The sequence below is a fragment of the Pieris rapae genome, chromosome 1, assembly GCF_905147795.1.
Source record: "Pieris rapae chromosome 1, ilPieRapa1.1, whole genome shotgun sequence".
In the NCBI taxonomy this organism is placed as follows: domain Eukaryota; kingdom Metazoa; phylum Arthropoda; class Insecta; order Lepidoptera; family Pieridae; genus Pieris; species Pieris rapae.
Window position 1 is genome coordinate 11,817,743 of NC_059509.1, and position 23,313 is coordinate 11,841,055.

Here is a 23,313-nt window from a genome sequence, read left to right on the forward strand (position 1 = left end):
TCATTTTCGATAACTAGATTAAAATATATTTGTTTTATTTTGTCGCATTAACATAAATAATAAATGAATAATGGTTGTTATAGCAACCGCTTTTCGAAATTCAAAAAATCGATTTTCTGTTAGAGAGTTTTCACATTATCCGATCCGATATCGGTGTAGGACCCAATAACCGATATCCGATTAGCCGACACCATATGCTATTTTCACATATTTTCGACAAAATCGTTCCGATACGGCCATTTGCTCTATAAGCTTAGTGCGCGCAGGTCATCATGGCAGACTATAATAGAAAACTTTATTTGCTGTATCTATTATATTTGAGACGCAAAAAAAGATCTGTTCACAGACAGTATTGGATACATCCCATCGTGGAAGCTAGATATTCAGAGAGAGCTTTTTATACTCTTTTTAGCAAGCTACAAAAAGCACCTAGCAAGTTTTCGTAATTACTTTCGTATGAGTGAATCCACATTCAATTATTTGCTAATTCATCTCATTATATCGTATTTATATTATGTATTATATCGTATTTAAATGAAGACGACGCCATGATGACTACCAAACTGTAAACAATGGCCGCCACGTATCGGGGTCTACGCACACAGAGACAATTTAGATACACGTATAGCACACATACAAACATTATCGCCCGACGGCTCACAGGTGTCCGATAGTGCCGCCAGCATATCGGTGTCGGCTCCGATATCCGATATCGGGCTGGACAATATGAAAGACAGGTACATATTTCATACATTTTACTTACCCCGATATCGGATCGGCGTCCGACACCGATATCGGATCGGGTAATGTGAAAACGCTCTTAGTCTGCACTAATTGAATGATGATGAAACCGATGCGTTTACATAATAATTATTTCGTTTTTATTTCAATACAATTTTAAAAAATCAGAAATTTAAATCGTTTAATATCTATTATATTAGCATATATTCAAGATATATCTAAAAAAAAAATATAATTTAGTTCAAACTTAAATATGTCAGTAATGACTCCATAGTAAGTGTCATAAGTTGTAACAGATTGTAAAATGTCAAATAGATATATTTACCCGCGTAAACTAACGTCTAACTGCAGTTTGTAGATTGTATTATTGTTTGTAACTTTGTAAAACAAATAAAACGGAAGCTAAGGAGCTTCTTTGTATTTTTAAGTACATTGTAAATCATGGAAGGCTTTGACGATCCTGGGGTATTTTTCTCTGATAATTTTGGAGTAGAAGAAGGAGAATCACAAGATCAAATTAACCTTCAAGCAGTTAAAAAGAAGTTCAAAGAGTTTATGAGACAATTTCACACAGGAAACTTTAATTATAAATACAGGTAGGTAATGACCGTACCTAGGTATAATTGTGAGATGTCCCTTTACTAACTTAACATTTATCATTTTCGTTTTAGGGATGCCTTAAAAAGAAACTATAACCTTCGTCAATATTGGGTAGAACTTAATATTGAAGACTTGTCTAGCTTTGATGAAGTGCTTGCTGAAAAACTGTACAAAAAACCAACTGAACACATACCTATACTTGAAGAGGCAGCAAAGGAGGTACTTTATAATTTTTATATCTTACAAGCAATTACAAAGATTTGTTTAGTTATTGTAGGCTACAATCGAATTGAAAATTAAATAAGGGCTTTGCAGACTAAATCAAAAGCATGCATTTGAGATTTTGGGAGATGTAGCCCAATTCAATAGATCTGTTTGTTAGTTAAACCTGTTCTTAAACGTAAAGTAAATGTTCTAGTAATTAATTTATCTTTATGTTATTAGTTAGCTGATGAACTAACTGCACCTAGACCAGAAGGAGAAGAAAAAGTTGAAGATATTCAGGTGCTGCTCTCATCAGATGCGCACGCATCTAACTTAAGAGAACTGAAGGTAAATTAATTTACTTCAACCATGATAATACTGAAATTATTCTGAAAATAATATTTTGTTCTTTGTGTAAAATTTTATATCATTCTTTTAAATATACAAATAATTCCAATTAAATATTGGATACATACTGTGTGATTTTTATTCACATATAATAATTATTTACAGTCAGAAACAGTATCCAGATTGGTAAAAATACCTGGTATAGTTATATCAGCATCTGCAATCAAAGCAAAAGCTACAAAAATATCTATACAATGCAGATCATGTCGTAACATGATACCCAACTTGGCTGTAAAACCTGGACTTGAAGGATATGTTATGCCTAGAAAATGTAATACGTAAGTTATTTTATTATTCTATAATTAATATTTAATAAATAAACACATTTTTATATAACAATTACATATATATTTTCTATTAAAATGAGATATGCATGTTACCACATATGATGCTATATCTGTGTGGAGACTTGTACTCCCTGGTTGGCACCCATTTTTGTGACTGTAGTGTTGATAATATTTTTTCCTTGAAGTGAGTAAGTGTTATTTATGTTTTCAGAGAGCAAGCTGGACGACCAAAATGTCCTCTAGATCCATATTTCATAGTGCCAGACAAATGTAAATGCATTGACTATCAGGTAAGTTTTTTTAATATTCTATCTTTACAACTATTACTATATAATTAAAAAAATATAGTACAACTATTATAGTCGTGGAGATATAAACAAACTATGTATATGTATTTCAACAGAGTGAATAATATTTAATTTCTATAGAAATATATACCTATCATTAAATATATATATTTTAGTATGCTTGTAATTTTTGTATTTTTTTACAATATCTTATACATATAAAACTTCATCAGAAAATTTCTTATATTATGTATTATTCAACTTGTATGTAATGTTTGATACTGCAGGTTCTAAAACTACAAGAAGCCCCAGAGAACATTCCACAAGGAGAGATGCCCAGACACCTGACTGTGTACTGTGATAGGATGCTCTGTGAACGAGTAGCCCCAGGGGCACGAGTTACTGTACTTGGTATTTACTCTATCAAGAAGATCTCCAAAATAGGGGTAATGTTAATAAGCAAACTCAATCACATAATAAATATCCCTAAGACCCAAAATTCAATTACTGGTGTTAAAAATTTTTGTTTGGAAGTCTCTAATATATATTTTTCCAAGAGTGTGGTTCTTCATCATCACACATCATTATTTCAAAGAATGAAATTAAAATATATTAAGTATAGTTTTCTGCCTCATCTACTATTGATAAATTACAAAACTTCATATAACTATTATAGAGAGGTGACAGAGAAAAAGGCTCTGTTGGAGTTCGTTCATCATACCTTCGTGCAGTTGGTCTGTCAGCTGAAGAAGGGGTCACTGGAGGCCTCAGGCCTTTCACTCCTGAGGAAGAAGAACAGTTCCGAAGACTGGCTGCTGCTCCGGACATTTATGATAGGATAGCTGCTTCAATTGCACCAAGTGTTTTTGGAGTTGTTGATATGAAGAAAGCTATTGCTTGTTTGCTGTTTGGAGGTAAGTTTATATTATTATATATTTAATATATATACTATACTAGTGATTATATATTTATAAAAAATACTCTACACAATAACAATCACTGGTGGTATTATGGATATAGAAGATTAGATAGATATAGTCCATTTTCTACAATCCCATCTTAAGCAATTTTTTTTGTGCTTCTCTGGTATTATTAATGGTAACCTTAATTCTCATACATAAAAAAAACCACTAATGGCTTATAATTTTTTTCCAGGTTCCCGCAAAAGGTTACCAGATGGCCTCACCCGTCGTGGAGATATAAACATACTATTATTGGGTGACCCCGGTACTGCCAAGTCCCAACTGCTGAAGTTCGTGGAGAAAGTGGCTCCAATTGGAGTATATACTTCAGGGAAAGGATCTAGTGCTGCCGGTCTTACAGCCTCTGTCATACGCGATCCGGCGAGTGTGAGTATAATTAATACCAAACAAAGTGAATGAGAATGAGAAATTATTTAAAAAATTTTTTTTTAGTTTTGATTAAAAACCTGGTTGTTAGCTCCGATAGCAGATGACTATTTAGCTGGTTTTTTCAAACTTCTATGTACACTGTTAAATAGCCTTATATAGTACACCATGTAGTACATTACAACTCTCCAATGTGATATAAAAAGTCAAGTATCGCAACTCTTAGTTAGATCTATGTAATACCAAGTCGGCTAATTCGGTCCCTATTTAAGGGACCTTTTGTCTTAACAGATTAAGTTGTCTTTTCTCGGATCCGAGTGGAGCGAGGTCAAAGTAACTGTGCCGCCCACTCGGATCCGTGCAAGTGTCCCGTTAATTTTTTTAAAACATTGCCATCCCTACCTCTCGGATCTCAGTATTCGGCACCCAATATGCTTTATGCCGCCCACTCGGATCCGTGCGAGCGTCCCATGATTTTTTGAAACGCTAGCCAACCGTTTTCAGTTTTAAAAAACCGGTGCACAAACACTACCACCATACTGACTCTTCCTTTTACTTACAGCGCAATTTCGTGATGGAAGGCGGTGCGATGGTTCTGGCAGATGGGGGCGTGGTCTGTATTGACGAGTTCGACAAGATGAGGGAAGACGACCGAGTCGCCATCCACGAGGCTATGGAGCAGCAGACCATTTCCATCGCGAAGGTCAGTTTTTCAAGTATTTAGCGTTTTAAAGATCAAAGGAGTCTTAATTCATGCATATGTTTGAATTGCGCTGTTGTATCTTTATTCAGACCGACATTACTGTTACAAACTATGTACATGTGTTTAAGTAAATAAATATATATATATATATATTTTTAATTGTAATAAAAAAAATTGTTCATTGTGTTTGGTAGAGCTGGTAACATTTTTCAGTTAAAAGGTGTAAATTCAACATTTGTAATAAGACATAGACATAACATTTATTACTAACAAAACACATACAACATAACAGTAATAATAATAAAAAATAATGAGATGAAAAGAAGAATGTGCTTTATTACGCCTAAATATCGCAAGATGATTAATAGAATTAAATACGGAAAGAAAATAGAACATAATTTCTGGTGCAGCAAAAGATTTTAGGCTATATAATACTATTCTGAAAAAGCTTTTCTTTTTCTAATACAGATTCTTCTTTATATTTAACATTTGCACATGTCCGTTAGTGTCGTTATATAGAGTGCTACTGTAATTAATATTTCTGTTATTAACTAAATAATTATATTTCAGGCGGGCATAACAACAACTCTAAACTCGCGTTGCTCAGTACTAGCGGCCGCTAACTCCGTGTTCGGGAGATGGGACGACACGAAGGCGGACGACAATATAGACTTTATGCCCACTATTTTATCTCGTTTCGATATGATTTTCATCGTCAAGGACGAACACGATCAGAATAGGGACATTGTAAGTATCATATAAATATATTAGTCTTGTTCAGAAGCGATGGTCAAAGTGCCTATTTCTATGAAAGATATCAAAGTAACTAAAATGTGTTTAAGAGTTTGATAAATATGTAATACAATAATAAAGTATTTTACTACTATATTTATAGTATAGTAGTAAAATACTAAATAAATAAATACTATAATAGTAGTAACTAGTAGTTTTTTTCTTGTAAACTCAATCTTATTCATGACAAATAAGTTTTGACAAAATTCATCTATGCCTAGACCCCAGACACAAGTCTTATAAGATATATGTATTTATATTATCATTAGCATGAATACAGTGTGTAAACAGTGTGACTATTCAAATACAGGGAGTGATCATATACCGGTACATAACCATGTATTTGGCTTTTACTTTAGTAATAATTAATTTACAAAGAAGTTTCACTTCTGACATGTGTACTTAAGCACGCACTTTATATAATAATATCTAACCTAATTACATTTTATAGTTATGTATGGTAGTTAATTCTAATTCGGTTATATATTTACGGTGATAATTAAAATCATTAAAAGAAATGGTGATACCGAAATACAATTCCAGACACTAGCGAAGCACATAATATCAGTGCACATGGGCGGTAACGCAGCGGAGAGGCAAAGCGCCGAGGGCGAACTCCCCTTGGCCGTACTGCGGCGGTACTCCGCCTACTGCAGGGCCAGATGTGGCCCACGCTTATCCGAGAGTGCTGCCCAAAGGCTGGCGGCCAGATATGTCTTGATGCGTTCGGGTGCCTCACTACAGGAACGACAGATGGACAAACGACTCACTATACCCATTACTGTTCGGTATGTATATATCTTTTTCTCTTACTTTACTTAAAAGCAAGTTAATAATTTACAATTTTGAAAGGCGTTTATTCATTGTATTAGATTCAGGTCGGTAGTTCTATGCCTAAGCGATACATTGTCTTTGGTAAACTTCACTAACTTCTATTGGTTTTGGTCTGAAGCACAGCCCATAACACATTTCTCTGACGATTTATATATTTTGAAATTATTATTTTCGTTAATATGTGTTACCTTTTTACATATATTGCTAAATAAGTATAATCATCGGGCTGATCGGTTTTAGAGAAAGCTTTGTCGGGTGTCTTTCTCGAACCTGATTTGCTGTTTTGCTGATGATTTTTTTTTTTTGCTTTACCAAAAAAAATCTGGTAATTCTGTTTTTTAATTTATATATTTGTTAAACACTTATGTTTAATTGACATACATTTTATATGTACAATTTTCTGAATAATCACTAGATATAGTACTATGTATGATGTAAACTTTAAAACATTCAACTGTATGTAAAAATTTTTCAGGCAACTCGAAGCCATAGTGCGGATATCGGAGTCATTAGCGAAGATGCAACTGCAGCCTTTCGCAACGGAATCTCATGTGACGGAGGCTCTCAGACTCTTCCAAGTTTCCACCCTTGACGCAGCGATGACCGGCAGCTTAGCTGGTAATTATTATCTAGATCAGTATTTCCAAACGTGTGGCCCACGCCCCACAGGGGGTAATTTGATTGTTAAGGGGAAAAAGATTCTTAAAATTAATTGCATTTTGAATTTCAGTTTTCTATTATATGTTTAGATAATTTTTTACTGTGTCCTTAAAACTTATCATTATACAAATTAGTACCACTACCATCAATACACACATTGACTAGAAAACTTATGTTGTACTTATATTATTTTAGAGTGTGCACACTTGGTCAAACATTCATTAAAAATTAAAAAAACTAGTTCATAGTATCTATAATATTCTATTTCATTAGTTGTGAACAAGAACATTACTTCAGATGTTATTAAATACAAGAAAAAGAAGCCTCACGATTAAGGGCCCCCGTGCACTAGGCAGCCTGGCTGAATATTTGCGCAGCCAGTTATAACAGCCAATCAACGACTAGTCTAAATTCCTCCGTCGAGCCATATGGACGTGGAAGAACTTATAATTATTGCTTACCTATCTCGTAAAAAACGCAAAATAAAGAAAAGATTCATCCTCTTTTTCTAGATAGACACTCAAAAGGCTTATTCCAAACCTATTTCAAAGATATTCGCGCATTCCCAGACCGGTTTTTTAACTTTCCCGAATAAATTTCTCTGTATCGAAAGTCATCTTATTAAAGTTCGGAACGCAAAATACGTCTGGCTGCTACAACTAGTGCGCGGAGACTGACCGCAGCCACATACATTCGCCTACACACGTTCTGGCTGCCGTGCATATAGGCGCGTTTCATTGGCTGCCGCAGCCGAGATTTCGTGGCTGCCTAGTGCGTGGGCTCCCATACAACGTCATATGTTTGACTGGTTGCCGCAGCCAGGCTGCCGAGTGCGCGGGGGCCCTTAATCGTTGTATTTTTTAAATAAGAATTATTACAAATATTGGTGTCTAACTCTGCGCTATCATTTTTCTAAATGTAAGATTTAATAACTAGTCTTGTTATTCATAATTATTATTCATAAATGATATTCATAAATGAGGATAATAAATGTATTTATGTAAATAAATAAAATATAAGATGACATTTGCATGCCTATTCATATGTGGCGGATTTTTGTAATTTATGTAACTAATTTGATGTGTGTGTGTGTGATATGTAATTGATTTGATTTGAATTGTCGCTTTAGTTCAGCTGAACTCTCATCCTAGAGTTCTGTACTATTCATTTTTTGGACGCATCTTTCGCTCATACAGTGGAGCAAAGCATCCGAAGAAACTATGCATACCTTAGACCCTAAAAGTCGTGTGGCAAGCACCAACTTGCCTATTTAAAATTAATCACAAAACAGATACACAAATAAAACCCAGATCTTAAAAGTTGTAATGATACTATAATAATAGAATAATTTTCTAACACCCATTTAAAAAAATATTTTAAAACATCTGCAGGAGCGGAAGGCTTCACATCCGAAGAAGATCAGGAGATGTTGACCCGAATTGAGAAACAATTGAAACGTCGCTTCGCAGTCGGTTCTCAAGTATCCGAGCAAACTATTATTCAAGATTTCCTTAAACAAAAATACCCAGAACGGGCCATACTCAAAGTGGTTCATACAATGATCAGGCGTGGAGAATTACAGCATCGCTTGCAAAGGAAAATGCTGTATCGATTGTCATAATATTTTAACCTCTACATCGTTCCATACCTGACTAAAATAATCTTCTAAAACTGTGTCGACCATTTTTTTATGTACTTGTTGAAAATTCAATTGTTTTTTTTCTGTAAGACATAAATAAAAGATTTTTTAATAAACTCTAGAATGTGTTATGCCTCCATTTATTGCATTACCTATATATGACTGGAAATTTATTGTGACATGTTTTAAGTCACATTTATTGTAAACAATATAACAAATAAGTGAACAATAAAGAATTATGAAAGGAAGGGAATATACAAGGAAATACAAAAAAATCTTTTCTAAAATATATATTTATTAACTGAAACTTCTCTGAAGCAATTTGTGTTCCACACTATCACATAACATCCATGACGGTTAAATAGTGGTACACAGATAAATTAACATATTTCTAAAGAACTATTTACCAGGGGAATGAAGAAGCAATAGCTTTGTATAATACAAAGCATACTCTCTCTAAGAAGACATTTCTGGCAATTTAAAAGGGTACTCCGGATGATTTTCAACTCCCTTCCAAAATAAGAAATTGAAGATGCGTCCATCTTCACCTCTATCCAGGTTCTTCAAAGACTTTATTTCCTCCAAAGACAACTCGAAGTCGTATATGTTTGAATTTTCCTGTGAATATCACAATTTATATGACAATGATTAATATCAGATAAACAAGTCTACTTCTTAATTATTGTATGAAATTTTCGATTTTTAAGAGGTCTACCATTAGCTAATTAAAGTCTACATTTTAAATTGTATTGTAATACTTATTATAATTAGAAGGATTATCCTTTTATAAATCAATATCCATGTCAGATAAAGACTCAATTATTTTGTATAATGAAATATTAAATACCTTAATTCTTGTTTCGCTAGTACTTTTAGGTATAACGATAACTTTTTGCTGAACTAGAAAGCGAAGTAAAACTTGGGCGGGTGTCTTTTTGTACTTTTCGGCTATTTTCTTTACATCTGGTAGTCCGAGTAGATCCGGAAATTTATCTGGGCTGAAGTAGGGGAAAAACTTTTTACGTGAATTATGTTATACATTTTGTACGTTTCATGTTAACGTAATCCCTAAAGTAGAAGCTTGTATTAATATTATATTCGAAACTTTGGAAAACCAATACGTTTTTGTTACGATTAGTGCATAATAAAGATAGATATACCTACTCAAAAAAAATACTGTTTGGCCATATCTCTCAAAAAAATCGATAGATATGGATGTAGACATGCCTGCTAATAATATGCGAAATTATCAAAACTATACAGGCATAGATTACCTTTTATCGTAAAAAAGGGTGATGAAATTTCATTATATTATTATTATTAATTTGATGAAATAAATACACGAAAATATTTAAATTTCCAAACTAGCAAAAGCAGTTACAAACTTGTATTAATGTCGTAAGGGATGATTCTTAAATCTCACCTGTAATTGTATTTATTGACGAAATGGTTCTTGGCGCCTGGACTACCTAATGGTGCATAAGCAGTCACTACTATATCGTGTTCCTCACAAAACTGCCTCAATGGTATTTGTTGAAAGTATGCATGCAATTCCACTTGAAGAACTTGCGGCTTGAGTGTAGCGCTCTTAATTATATTTGCTATTTGATTCTCATTAAAATTAGATAAGCCCAAGTTCCGAATCAAACCGTCTTTTTGACAATCTTCCATTGCCTGTAAGGTTGTTGTTGCATTTACAACCACCAAAATATTTTGTGTCTACTGTCTGATAAACAGGCGTATTATTCTAAAGCCAAAATGTTACGCTTTTACGATGTATAGCTCAATGTTATGTCTACGACAGACTACAGAAGCCTTTCATTACTCATTCGTATGAAAGACAAAAGATATAGAAAGAAAATACTTTTCTTACCTTCCAAGTCTTAACATGGTCAGTCTCATCATCCAGTTCATACTCTCCGGAGCTCTTTACTATTGGCGTGAGGGTCTTTGGGTCGCAATGGAATGCGAACGGTACATGTATCAAATACAAGTCCACATAATCTAACTGCAATCGCTGAAGCTGTAGCTCTAAGAACTTTTTTACGTCCGACGCTCTATTTCCAACGTGGGGTAACTAAAGACATCAAGTTATTCACATTAGTAGATTATGGAAAATTTATTTAAAAATGCTTTGGCTGTTTTAAAAGGAAAATATTACCTTTGTTGTAATGAATAAATCTTTTCTTGATCCCTTCCCGTCATTAATCCATTTTTGTATTGCGATTCCAATGGCCTCTTCATTATTATAATTGAATGCCGTATCAATGTGCCGGTAACCCAAATCTAACGCTTTATATACTATAGATTCTATCACATCTGGTGAAGCCTAAAAAATCTTTAAATTTTTTACAAAGAGATAACAATTTTGAGGTTTTTAAATCTATTGTACTTACCTGCCAAGTACCTAAACCTAAAGTGGGCATCAAATCTTCTGTCTGCGATAATTTTGCGTATTTCATACTTCCAAAAAATTTCCGATATTCACGCGTAGTTTTAGATTGAACTATTGATGATTTTGATTTACCAAATTCCTTCACTGCTACACAGAACAAACCTCTGTTTAAGAATAATCTGACGAACATCAAAATTGGCAGATTTCCAAAAAATACTTGGCTTTATCTAATTTGAAAAAGACACCGTCGTTCTTCATTTACTTATAAGAAAATTAAAAATCAATTTGATTCTCTATGTTGAACAAAAATCTAGATTTAGACACTAGATGTGCGTTGCAAAAATATTGATTTTCAGATGTACATTTAACTTGATTTAAATTACCCGGGTTATATTCGTCAAATCAGCAGTAAGGTTGATGTCATTGTCAAATGTGATATGTGAAATAAGCAACAATATTATGTTAATTGTTACTATGTGTCAAATAAAATATGTCAAACAGCAAACAAATTGTTTTTTAGTTTTATGTTTATAATTTTGTATTTTGATGAATAAATTACAATTCGAGAAGCGCTTTAATTGAAAGTTAGGTTTGAATACTTTTTGGGGCGGTTAAATATTAAATTGTGATAACTTAACAGAAAATAAAATGGGTGTAAGTACTCTTATGCTTGTCATACAAATTTGCTTTATTTACTTCTAGCCAAATTGTGAATGAAAAAGTCTTTTAATATGTTTTTAAAAGCGTTATTTACTTTGCCTTCATACGGTTTTCAGAAAAAAACGGCAACGGCTGTTAACAAAAACAAAGAAAAGCGACAGGCGCGCAAATTGGAGCAGCGTCGTATAGCTGACGGCATGGCACATGTTACTAAGGCAAACAAACTAGAAGATCTGGCTACCTTATGTAAGGAACTATTGGTATATCAGAGTAATAACCTTGAAGTGGATATGTACATCCAGAGGGTTACTGAACTTAACAAAAATGTTTTACAATGGGCAATAGATCTAACTGAAAGGAATATGAAAAATCTGTAAGTTTTGGTATCTACTTATATGTATGATGTAAATTGTATACAATATAAGAATTGACCAAAAATGTAAAATTCCTTTTGGGACAAATTTGTGCACCATTGTGTGGAAGAATATGAAAACTAATGATTGTACCTACCACCTTACACATTTTTGTACCATATTCTTGCAATAAATTATTATAATTATTAATCAATCACTAGTTTGTGATATTGGTTGTGTGTGTTGTAATCAATCAAATGTATAGGATTTCACCATACATTTCAGATTTCAACATTTGTTTTTCACTTTCTTTGCAATTAAATAGTAGTTTATTATTATGTTATATCACCAGAATTATTAGACACTTAGATAATATAACATCATGTTTACCTTTATACTCTAAAATGATCCCTGTTTCCATGTTTATTGTAGATATGAAACATGTGCCTGGGGCTGGAACAGAGATCGAAAAGTTGAAGAAATGACAGAAGATGCTGCTTGGTATCTTATTGCAAAAGATAAAGATAGCTTCTTAGCCTTCTCACATTTTAGATTTGATTTGGACTTTGGAGACCCAGTGTTATACTGGTAAGTAACAAATCATTATCCATTCTTTAAATGGTTACTTGACTATAAACATAATTATTTTGGTCAATAGAATGAATTACATAGAAAACTAGATATATGTTTTAAAATATAGATTTATTTACACTTTCTTGAAGGCTTAAGTAATTCCTAAGTTCCCTATTAACATATAACATCAAATTGTATAATAACATTTGTATTATTCAATTGAATAAAATTAATGTATTAAGTCTTTGTTATAACTACAATGTACAAATAAATACTCACAAAAATATTAACACTTACATTAATCTTAATTAGTTTTTATTTTATAAACCCAAAGAAAACAGTGGAATACTGTCATACTTTTTCTTAAAAGTCTTTTTTGGGCTATGACCTGCTTTGGCCACCACCGAATACACCTTGTGCAAAGGTAGCGAAAAAGTTTATATAAAATATAAATTGTCATTGCTGTTAAAGCTATGCTAATAGTAACTACATCTAATAGAAGGTATTGTGTTAAAGATAATTCAAGGGCTGGTGATCGAAGGTGAGCCCCCCCTTTATGCCTCAGAATATACTCAATCCAGTACACACTTGTCTCTAAAGGGGGCATTGGTCGATCTAGAAATATATCTTTCAGTCGTAGCGCATTTTCTTTGTAACTGAAAAAGTCAATAAAAATTTACTCTGATTTATCCAGGTTAAAAAAATGTACATAAATTTATTTATTTAATAATACTGTATTGTACTCGAAAAGTCTAGTTGATTAAATAATGTAATAGACTAGATAACAAAGTTGCTACGCATTTATATGAGTATTAAAAAGCACAATTACAATTCAGATGACAGAGTAGCATTTAAATAAAAAAAAGACGTGCGTAAAGGTATTTATCAATCTTGCACGTATCCATCTATTAAATGTGTATTCTGCCCTAAACAAAACTATATAATATCTGGTCTTCGAAACAGAAATTGGCTCTTTTAAATAAATATTGAAGAATTTTGTCGACTTACCGGTAATTTGATAGTAAATTGTGTAGGGCATCCTTAATGGAATCCTTCGTAATATCTGGTAGGTTTAACGTAAGGGAGAGACCGCGATCGTTCATTGCGCGGGCGTTTAATGCTTGGTCTGCATACAAAGGTACAACGAGCATTGGCACTCCGCAAGCCACTGCCTCCTGAGTCCCCAACAATCCACCATGGGATATAAAGATCTTAACATTCGGGTGACCTGCATGAAATGTTTGTTAAATGTATGTTTTGTAAAATGCTTAAACAACATGTTAATGATTGTACTAATTAATAAAAAAACATTCAAGGAGCATCAGACTTGATATTTTTATTACAGAAAAACAAGTGATTTCCATAATAAAACATCGCAGTGCTAAGATAATACTTAATGGGGTCAGATGCCCTATAAAAATATACATACACAAAGTTTTATATTGTGGTATCCAGTCCATAGCATATACATTCTCGGGCACTGTTATATTATTGGATAGCATTGCCCGATTCATTTTTACCAAAAATAGTTGTGGCAATTCAGACATAGCAGCGAAAATTTGTACGAGTTTCTCTTGTGGTATGGTCTCTATTCTCGACATAGACCCAAAGCTCCAATAAACGACTCCTTCGTTGGCATTATCTAAAATCCGTTTTAGATCCTGCAGCAAAACAATTAAATGATATACTATAAGTATGTGCAATTTATTGTCTCTATTCAGAAACACAAAATAATTCTGCGTGTCTTTGAGGCTATCAGTTTAAGGTCTTAGGTCCTGTGTCGGTGTTTTGAAAGGGTAGATGGAACTTAAGATTGTGTTATTTAGGTTAATTTTATTGTCATAAATACAATGAAATCGTACTGTGGTTAGTTGATAAGCAGTGCATCTCATTATAAAATTAATAACATTTAATCATTAACGAAGAATGGTGCATTGATTAAAAGTCACCTTTGGCATTTTAAGTGCGTCATTTAGATGAACCCCTCCAACTTCTACTAATGCGGGCACCAGGGGTCGAATTTCGTTAATACTGAAGTGGCTGTTTGCAAGAATTAAACTGTAGTTTTGTGCCAATAGCTCCAAGTTGTCACCTGGTCCAAACAACATATCAGCTATCACCTACAAAGCAAATAATCATAGGAAATATGTTTCAGAATGAAATATATTAGTGACAGACAGACATAACACTTATTACAAACAAAATACTCACATTACCACACAAAATAACTATAATCAAAGAAAAAATTAAAATGAGATATGAAAAACACTAAAAAGAAAAAAAAATCTTATTCGGCTCGTTTCAAATATGTAATGTGTGTGCACTGTGGGTATAATAATGTGAATAATGCTGAGCCAGGGTCAATTACAGCTTAAAGGGATGTATTATATTTTAACCTACTTAATTATTCATAAATTACGCACCTGCGAAGGCATCTGTGACTTGTATCGATAAATGGCCTTAGCCCAAATGATTGCAAAAGTGTTTAGGAACCGATCCCACAAGTTCATTCTTTGTCCATAACTGGTCACGTAAGATGGAATGTACGATGGTGCTTCTGGGTTAGCTATTTGGCCATTGACCCATGGCAAAACTACGCTAGACAGTAGACCAACTACTGGTGCATTGAACCTTCTTCCCAACGGTAGAAAACATTCAGACCCAAATACTTCAACTATAATTAAATCAAAGTGGGCTGTAGAGTTCAGTAATGCCCTGACTGAAGGCATTCGAGATACAACTTCACAGGCTTGAAGGCATTCCTTTATGATTTGCTCTAAATTTCTTACAAAGTCTGGTTTAAAAGTACTTTGTTGTCTCGTCAAATTATTCGTGATTTCCGGTATGGTTCCTGCTAAGCTTATTTCTTCTAAATTCACTGGTGGGTCTTTCTGTAAATCATGAGATGTCAATTAATTAATTACACTCGAGTTTATGTTTCATTAAGCCAATTAACATGAAATATTAGTTGTATATAAAAAATAGTTTCAAAGGATCAGAATGAAATCAAACTTCTAACTGTCGGCTTTGTATCTATATGTATAGTTAATATCAGCGCATATTTGGTAGAATGCGCAAAAAAATGCATCACGTCCATGCAAAATTTGCGAGTTTTATTTGAGTAGAAAAGAACAAAAGTTTTATTGTGTGCATATTAGATATCTACACTTATTGAAATAGGTACCCATGCAAAGACAGTCGCGTGCCAGCGATAAGAGTAGTGGGCTACTGCAGACATTAAAGGTCACAATACATTGTCAACGAGCGGTTCATTAGATGAAAATTGCTTTGTATAAACTATTACATATTAGATATATTTAATCGACCCCATAGTTTGCACGAGTGAATTAAATTTCACATCCGAACATTGCATGATTCACGTGATTCTTTTTAATAATAAAATTGATAAAACCTCACCTTCATGTTAACTAATAACTACAGTAAGATAATTATTTATATTAATATGTAAGTATGTACTCAGTTAGGTCCCAACAAATGCAGATAAAAAATTTAATAGTCTGTCTACGCTTAACTGCCCCTCAATAAGTCATTTTATTACATAAATTATTTGGAACAAGATAAAGAAATATTATAATATATAGCGTATAAGTTTTAATACCGTATGGAGTGGAACTTTTTCTATATAGATGTACTGTTATTGATAAAAAATCACAGCGCAACAAATCTTTCTTCCTGTGATGTCTGTTCTGTTCTAAGTAATAACTTGTATTTCCATGAGAATCGTTAAAGGGAACAAATTTTACTAAATTATACAATTTAATAAAAAGAATCTGAATCGTATAGTTTCAAAGAAATTAAAAAAGTACTAATAACAGCTGTTGTATCTAAATGACTCTTCAAATTAACAAATGAAAAGCTCAATGAAGCTGCGCGTACTTAGCCCTATTTCCAATAATCACTTGTTTGGCACGTGTTAGATAAGAGGAAAGCGTTTCAAGAATATTATTGTTAACATAGTTTTCTTTTTTTCGATATAGCTCAATTTTATAAATAGCGAGTCAATTGTCAAAACTATAAAATTTTGAGTAATGCCTGAAAATGGACGGATTATTTAATTAAGTATATAATTCTCGTCCACTTTTCTATCATTATTCTAGCGTATTTAGAACTAGTGGCTCTTCTCTTTAACAAAGTATTTATCGCGAAAAATATTTCAACGAAATATCTGACCTCTTGGTGATGTCTTGACTTTTTGCTTAGAATAGTTTGTACCAAGCAAAATAAGAGGTATTTATTTTTTTAATTTTCACTAGATATTTATTACTAAGTTTAAAAGTATTTATTTACATAATATAAATGCAATTACTATTCTATCGGTCAACGTATGTAATAAATACAATTTGTATATTTCAATTATATATTAATAGGCTGAATAAAATATATTTCAAAATCTAGTATTTTTTTTATAAAAAAAAATACTTATATATGGATTATGCAATAGAAAAATATAATGTAACCATTACAATATACATTGTTTTAAATATTTTCTATCAAACTCTATACCGGATTATTAGTCTTTCAAAAATGCATGACCTTCAAATCGTATCACAACGGATTGTATTTGCAAGTTCAATAACCAAATAACATACCCTGGGAAAGTGTGAGATGACTGTCAAATGATGTTGTCTGGAGACGAGTGCGTCTATTATCCTCCCGTACATGGCATAGTGGCTCTTCGTGTTAGTGGGTAAGACGGCTAGTATGCGCGCCGTATGGGCAGCACTGACGCACCACACCACCAGCAAGAGTAGCCGCGCCTGCATCTCGCTGTTGCTCGACACTGATTGCGGCGAGACCTAGCCAAAGCTCGCAGCCACTGGCCCAATGACGTCGACAAGTGCATACGATGCTCCGATTAACATTGTATGGCGATTGTTATATGCTTTTACGGAAAATCTCATATATCGTTGAAACCTTATAACCGATTTTTTTTTTCACGTATATATTTAAGTAGTATTTCGGTTGGCCTCTTCACAACTGTGTGGTTATTAAAACATAACAATAATTTAAATTACTTCATTACTAACAAACTCATAGATCGGTATTCGTGTTAATTGATTATTTTTTACTTATATGGCAATATTAAATAACTTATGGAGTGTCAGCCATGGATAATGTTGCCAGTTGCATACATACGTTCTATTTATAAAATATCTAGCTATCGCTTTATCACGGCTACTGTATGAATAACAATTTCCTAAGAGAAAGTTTAGTATATTGCACATTAAATTAATTATGCTGTGTTTCAGTTACGAGGTACAAGTGGAAGCGGACGGTCGACGGCGCGGTCTAGGCCAGAGGATGCTTCGAGTGCTTGAAAAGTTAGCGGCTGCTACGCGCATGCGCTTTGTTAGACTGACTGCGCTTACACATAATCCATCCGCGGCGGCTTTCTTTAGAGCGTGCGGGTAAGTTATAAGGGTTGCATTACAGTACTCCTTTATATATATTTTTTTTATAACTTGAAACGTCGAGTTGTAAAAGTCATTGCGGTTTCATCTCATATGTAGGTTTTAAAGGGAGTAGTTCAAGGATGTAGGTTGGGTTCGGTTAGTTTGTGTATTTTATCTTTGCGAGTATTACAAAATATAACTAAAATCAAAGATAATTTTTCAGTAAAATAAAATTCTGTAGGTTTTCGGACGTAAAAGTAACTTTTCTATTACGGACTTTTTAAAATACATTCAACCCGTACCAAAACTTAACAGCAATCTTTACGAAATTTAAGACAATTGAATTGAAATTTGAAACTGACAATTGCGAATTTTTCGCGAATTTAATAGATTGAACACAGCTTATCCAGAGCTGGATATATTCGGTAGAGAGCTGATCGGTTTTAGAGAAAGCATTGTTGGGTGCCTTTCTCGCACCTAATACGCTGTTTTGCTGATGATTTTGATGAGGACAAATTATTGTAAACAGATATTTTTTAACGAATATACTCAAAAAACTACTGCATTCATTTCTAAAATGTTCATGTGTACCTGAGGAAATATTTATTTGTAATTATAAAAATCCATCCGTGCGAAGCGTGATACAATCAACAATTATGCCTGTTGCCAACGACAGTTGCTACTCAGTTTTCACCTTTCAATGTTCTCTACGATTAGGGGAGTGCAGTAACTTTGAGTTTGTTTACATATTAACGTTTTTGTATATCAGTTTTACGTTTGCATGTGTGCGTCAAGCGTTTGATTGTGTGCGATCATACCTACAGTAAAATGTGGTAAATGTCCGCAATGCCCTTTCAAGAGTTACAATTAAGAACATACACCAATATTTTAGTAAGTTTTTGTATGTAAAACTAATTTGATTTTGTAAGGTTCTTGAATAGTTGAATACACAAACATTAAATCGCTGTTCGTTATTTATTATTCTTCAGAGTTTAACTCACATTATCTATAACAATAACGATTGAAAACTTTATCCATCTGCTAAAAATCTTAAACGCCATCTTTCAACCTGTCCTGTACTAACGGAAAATATTCTTAGGGTCTGTTTCACAAGATCCGGATAAGTTCTAAGTATTTTTGCGTTTCACGACTGTCAGATAGCGCTATTTGGCACTTTATCCATACATTGTGAAACAGACCCTTACTGTAATAAGTGTTATGTAGAATTTATTATGTCACGTACCGATAACGTGTCAAATGGAAGTGACTAGCCCGTCACGGTATCCTACTATGGAGGCTAATGCATTTTCTTCATTTACATAACATCTTTTTTTATTATGTACTAGTTGACCCGGCGAACTTTGTTCCGCCTTAATGGCAATAAATAAGCAGTTTGGGTTTTTTTATTGGAAAAAATACAAAAAAATTAAATACCTACATTAATCATTCATTATTATTTCTGTATTTTAGTACATAGGTTGCTCTTCACTTAAGTACCTTGTGATACACATTTTTTCATTTTTTGTTTTATTATCAGGCGCAAAAACAAACAACGCTGATGGTCTTCCGACCCGTGAACATGCCACGTATAATTGACCATGGGAAAAACATGAATGTTCTAGATTTAAACCACAAACTTTTAAGGATTGGCCTTGTGATTTGTTGATGGTCATGGCAAATGCAAGACGTATCGGAAATTGAAGTCTTTTAAATTCAAACGGCATATCGGTTGGGATCATCGGGATCCTCGGAATAAGAACTTCCTCACCTTTGAATTTTCCTATCATTATCGTAGCGTAAATTACATTGTTCTTCAATTTTCTAACCACCAAACGCATACCATTATGTAGTTCAGGTCATCTACATCTTTATTCTTTTTCTTCTTTTTTATCAGTAAGCAATGTAACTCTCATGTTTGTTGTCAGCTGCAGTTTCGTCACATAGCGCCATAGATTTGACGATTTGAGGCAAGCGTTTTTCGTCGACAGCCGTAGATCTTGGAATTACTGGCAGTATTTGGCGGAAATCGCCAGACAGTAAAATCATTGCTCCTCCAAAACATCTCGATTCATTGCGTAAATCTTTTAATGTTCGGTTAAGTGCTTCCAATGCACGTTTATGCGCCATTGTGCATTCGTCCCAGATGATGATTTTCGATGCCGCTAAAACTTTGGCCATTGCTGAGTGTTTTGCAATATTACACGTTGGTTCTCCAATAGTTTGAAGATTTAACGGTAATTTTAATTCTGAATGAGCCGTACGGCATCCTTCTAACAATGTGGCTGCTATTTCAGAAGAAGCAACTGCAACCGCTATGTTGGATCTCGCCCGAACAGTTGCTAAAACTAATGACATGAGGAATGTCTTGCCAGTTCCACCAAGGGCATCTAGGAAATATAAACCACCATTTTCATCATCGTTTGCCTTCATTAAAGTATCATAAACTTCCTTTTGTTGGTATTTCAACAGGGGTACATTCGTTTGAACTACTAAATCTAATTCCTGGTGATCATATTCACGTTCCCGTTCCAATACTCGATTAAATGCGTCATTCGATAACAACAACAAATAGAAACATTCATCATTCTTTGGATGAACTGTATACATACGACAATACCGAGTTTTATAGTTCTCTTCACTGTTTATACGAATGGGCAATAGCACTATCATTATAATTAAATTGTAAATTGTAAAAATAATTAAACGTATTTATTTAATAGAAATATTTTGAATATTGATTTCTTACAAATATCAAATTGTCATATATACGTCATTACATAGCTGTCATTATACGTCAATTACATAGCTATCATTTGCGTTTTATTATTCCAAGTCTGATTCTTATTTGTTATACCACTTTTTATAGTGACTGACGTTTCATGTCAAGTCCCACGGGAACGCTGTCGAACGGGATAAAAAGTATCCTATGTCCGTCTCCTGGCTCTAAGCTACCTCCATACCAATTTTCACTCAAATCTGTTCTTTCGTTCTTGAGTTATAAGTGGTGTAACTAACACGACTTTCTTTTATATATATAGATTAAGTTAATTAATTAAATTGTACTACTCTACTTGAATGCCAACAGCATCGCTGGTCTAATCACAATCAAACGATCGTTTCGTCTTTTGTTTTACATTCTGAAAATATTAATTAATTTTAATCGACAAGCATCTAACTTCGGATAATTCTGGACGAATTGTAAAAAATTAAGTACTCGATCTAAAACTGTCTTTAATAAAGAATATTTTTTAAATGTAAACGTTACAGAAGTTCAATATAATAAAATTCTAGAACAGACAGCTGGTCGACACTATTAATTAGCTAACTGAGCTAGATCAGATATCAAGACATCGATGATTGATTACTGACATGAACCGGACTCGCTCGGTTGACCCAATAACTGCCTACCGATAAGTGTTAATAACATAAACTTGATTAATACTTATTTTTTGAAGTCTGGTATTTTTCTATTCATTTCTATTGGAAAAATATAATGGAACCGGAAATAAAACACAAATTTTGTGTGAGGCGCAAAAAAGTTTTTACTTTAGAACCGTTTTGTTGTAAGATAGGGCTGTTGGCCTGAATCATGACCTTATTTTTTTAAGAAAACAAACAACACTTTGATAATGACTTAAGAAAGTCTGAAGTCTGTCACTCAGTCCAGACTACGATAGTAATTTCTAGAAATAAATTAATTTTTGAGATAAACATTCGCTTTGTTCAGACGAGTTTATGGCTTAAGAAATTTAGTAGATATTATAAAATAATTTTTGAGCACAACATTACATATCAGTGTATAGGGGAAGCTTTCCTTACTTTTGTTAACAAGATGAAAGGGGGGGGGAGGGTTTAAATTGCAGTAAATCTGCTTACGTAATATTGGTTCGGCCCCTTATGCAAAGTGTTAGTTGAGGGTTCAGAGGTGGTTGGAGGGCGGCGAACAAGCCTTTTACTCTAGAATATGGAAGCTTGCCTGGCGTCGGCAATATTTGTTACAGACTTCTATCTGTAAAACATCAGAAAATGTAAAATCTTTTTGATTTCTATGATATACCTAATGGTAGCAAGAAACTTCGCCATCTATGTGTTTGAAAGGTAAAAAAATCATCGTCTATGCCTGTATGGGCAATATCAGATTAGTGGCACCATTCTCTAAATATATAATTACTATCATTAAATATAATTTTATGAATTATAAGAACTATCGCTATGTAGATGTAAAGGTTTTTGACGTGCTTTTGCCAATTAATTATTAATCACGCGGAATTAATTGTTTATACAGAGACAATGGAGAGTGATGGATGAACGCACGATAGCCGGTCAATTGACTCGAAAAAATTGTTTAAAGTTAAAATGTTAAAAACTTTTGATAACCTATGCAGTGTGCATGTGCACTAGACGTGTTGATAAACGGGCTTCCGCGAAACGTAATATGTAGCACGCGTCGACTGCGGTTCGCCGGTCTTCTTGTGTGACATTATCGAATAGATGATTTAATAGTTTGATATTAGATTTGTAAACACGTACTCCAGTTGTACGATAATGTTATTTCGTACTTGTTTAAATTATAACTAATTTTATCCTAACGGTATATGAATTTTGAAAATAAATGAGGTTAATAATATTTTTGAAGTGACACTATCGGCGTTAGGAAAAAAATTACGGTCACATTTTTCCGTTACGCGCCATCTTTTTCTTGTCCATATAATAGAACAATGGTAGAATTCTATTACAATTAATGAAATTCTGTAATAATCTTAGTAGTAATAAGGTAAAAATAATTGTATTATTTGTATTCATGTCTATGATAATAAAAGCCTTTTGTTAAAGTTTATCTAATTTAACCAATTTCTATAAAATTGCATTTAGTAGTTCCATATTTCCAAAACTAAGTTCATAAAAAAGTTCCACTTCTTACGTGTGTACACATTTTTTTATTTCCATGTAATTTTGTCTAGTTATCTATAGAATTTTGTACATGTGTGTAATATGTTTTTAAACATTAAAAAATTGTTTTTTTCTACCCTCATGAAGCAATCGTTAAATAATAGTCATTTAAGTTCATTAGCATATATAATAAAATATTGGATTTGGTATTTTTTATGGTAAAATTTTCTCGTTAGCAGAATCTTTTAAAAATATTCATGTCGACAATCGTGCTAGGCTTTCGCCTTCTATCTTAACGCTTTAAAAAGGATAATTAGTTTGCTAAACTTATTTCATTATTTACAGGTATAGTTTGGATGAAACGAGCCCTCCAAAGGAAGAAGCTAGCCACTATGAAATTTTAAGCAAATCCACGTGTTTGGCCGACATAGATCTAGATAAACACACTGAACTGGATGAAGCGTAGCGACATAGAAATAGGTTTTAATTAGGAACTGATTTTTTTAATAAATATGTTTACTTTC

General features: G+C 33.2%; 4 protein-coding genes across 5 annotated transcripts; 2 read left to right on the forward strand and 2 right to left on the reverse strand.

The window, feature by feature from the left end:
• The first annotated feature begins 1,029 nt into the window (after positions 1-1,029).
• Positions 1,030-8,632, forward strand: LOC110993081 (DNA replication licensing factor Mcm5). Its single transcript, XM_022259172.2, has 13 exons — positions 1,030-1,337; positions 1,413-1,560; positions 1,786-1,893; positions 2,059-2,231; positions 2,452-2,530; positions 2,815-2,973; positions 3,204-3,441; positions 3,683-3,876; positions 4,439-4,579; positions 5,150-5,326; positions 5,915-6,159; positions 6,681-6,823; positions 8,257-8,632. Exons 1-13 carry the CDS (start codon positions 1,183-1,185, stop codon positions 8,484-8,486), a joined length of 2,190 nt encoding a protein of 729 aa, XP_022114864.1. The 5' UTR covers positions 1,030-1,182; the 3' UTR covers positions 8,487-8,632.
• Positions 8,633-8,781: 149 nt separating this feature from the next.
• LOC110993075 (1,5-anhydro-D-fructose reductase) lies at positions 8,782-11,323 on the reverse strand. 2 transcript variants are annotated; one of them, XM_022259165.2, is made up of 6 exons: positions 10,901-11,323; positions 10,666-10,833; positions 10,378-10,581; positions 9,928-10,178; positions 9,352-9,502; positions 8,782-9,122 (listed from the first exon to the last, which is right to left on the reverse strand). In XM_022259165.2, exons 1-6 carry the CDS (start codon positions 11,087-11,089, stop codon positions 8,961-8,963), a joined length of 1,125 nt encoding a protein of 374 aa, XP_022114857.1. In that variant the 5' UTR covers positions 11,090-11,323; the 3' UTR covers positions 8,782-8,960. The 2 variants fall into 2 exon arrangements, with proteins under 2 accessions (XP_022114857.1, XP_045486180.1); XM_045630224.1 differs by lacking the exons at positions 9,928-10,178; positions 10,666-10,833; positions 10,901-11,323 and having other exon boundaries at positions 10,378-10,557.
• An 89-nt stretch (positions 11,324-11,412) lies between these two features.
• Positions 11,413-23,313, forward strand: LOC110993088 (N-alpha-acetyltransferase 40). Its single transcript, XM_022259182.2, has 5 exons — positions 11,413-11,553; positions 11,676-11,932; positions 12,345-12,500; positions 17,756-17,914; positions 23,135-23,313. The coding sequence occupies exons 1-5, from the start codon at positions 11,548-11,550 to the stop codon at positions 23,253-23,255; spliced, it is 699 nt and encodes a 232-aa protein (XP_022114874.2). The 5' UTR covers positions 11,413-11,547; the 3' UTR covers positions 23,256-23,313.
• On the reverse strand, positions 12,596-17,348 carry LOC110993087 (UDP-glucosyltransferase 2). Its single transcript, XM_022259181.2, has 6 exons — positions 17,096-17,348; positions 14,909-15,376; positions 14,435-14,605; positions 13,915-14,146; positions 13,494-13,713; positions 12,596-13,141 (listed from the first exon to the last, which is right to left on the reverse strand). Exons 1-6 carry the CDS (start codon positions 17,267-17,269, stop codon positions 12,790-12,792), a joined length of 1,617 nt encoding a protein of 538 aa, XP_022114873.2. The 5' UTR covers positions 17,270-17,348; the 3' UTR covers positions 12,596-12,789.

Bases quoted from the DNA above. Each gene is read 5' to 3' on its own strand.
- LOC110993081 (XM_022259172.2), top strand. From the start codon at position 1,183: ATGGAAGGCTTTGACGATCCTGGGGTATTTTTCTCTGATAATTTTGGA. The intron at 2,531-2,814 runs GTAAGTTTTTTT...TTGATACTGCAG, and splicing joins GTAAATGCATTGACTATCAG to GTTCTAAAACTACAAGAAGC. The intron at 2,974-3,203 runs GTAATGTTAATA...TAACTATTATAG, and splicing joins AGAAGATCTCCAAAATAGGG to AGAGGTGACAGAGAAAAAGG.
- LOC110993075 (XM_022259165.2), bottom strand. From the start codon at position 11,089: ATGTTCGTCAGATTATTCTTAAACAGAGGTTTGTTCTGTGTAGCAGTG. The intron at 9,503-9,927 runs GTGAGATTTAAG...CCCCTACTTCAG, and splicing joins GTCAATAAATACAATTACAG to CCCAGATAAATTTCCGGATC. The intron at 9,123-9,351 runs GTATTTAATATT...TGATATTCACAG, and splicing joins CTAGCGAAACAAGAATTAAG to GAAAATTCAAACATATACGA.
- LOC110993088 (XM_022259182.2), top strand. The intron at 12,501-17,755 runs GTAAGTAACAAA...GCTGTGTTTCAG, and splicing joins GGAGACCCAGTGTTATACTG to TTACGAGGTACAAGTGGAAG. The intron at 17,915-23,134 runs GTAAGTTATAAG...CATTATTTACAG, and splicing joins GCTTTCTTTAGAGCGTGCGG to GTATAGTTTGGATGAAACGA.
- LOC110993087 (XM_022259181.2), bottom strand. From the start codon at position 17,269: ATGCAGGCGCGGCTACTCTTGCTGGTGGTGTGGTGCGTCAGTGCTGCC. The intron at 15,377-17,095 runs GTATGTTATTTG...CATGATTTACAG, and splicing joins TCATCTCACACTTTCCCAGG to AAAGACCCACCAGTGAATTT. The intron at 13,714-13,914 runs GTATGTATATTT...CATTTCATGCAG, and splicing joins ACCACAATATAAAACTTTGT to GTCACCCGAATGTTAAGATC.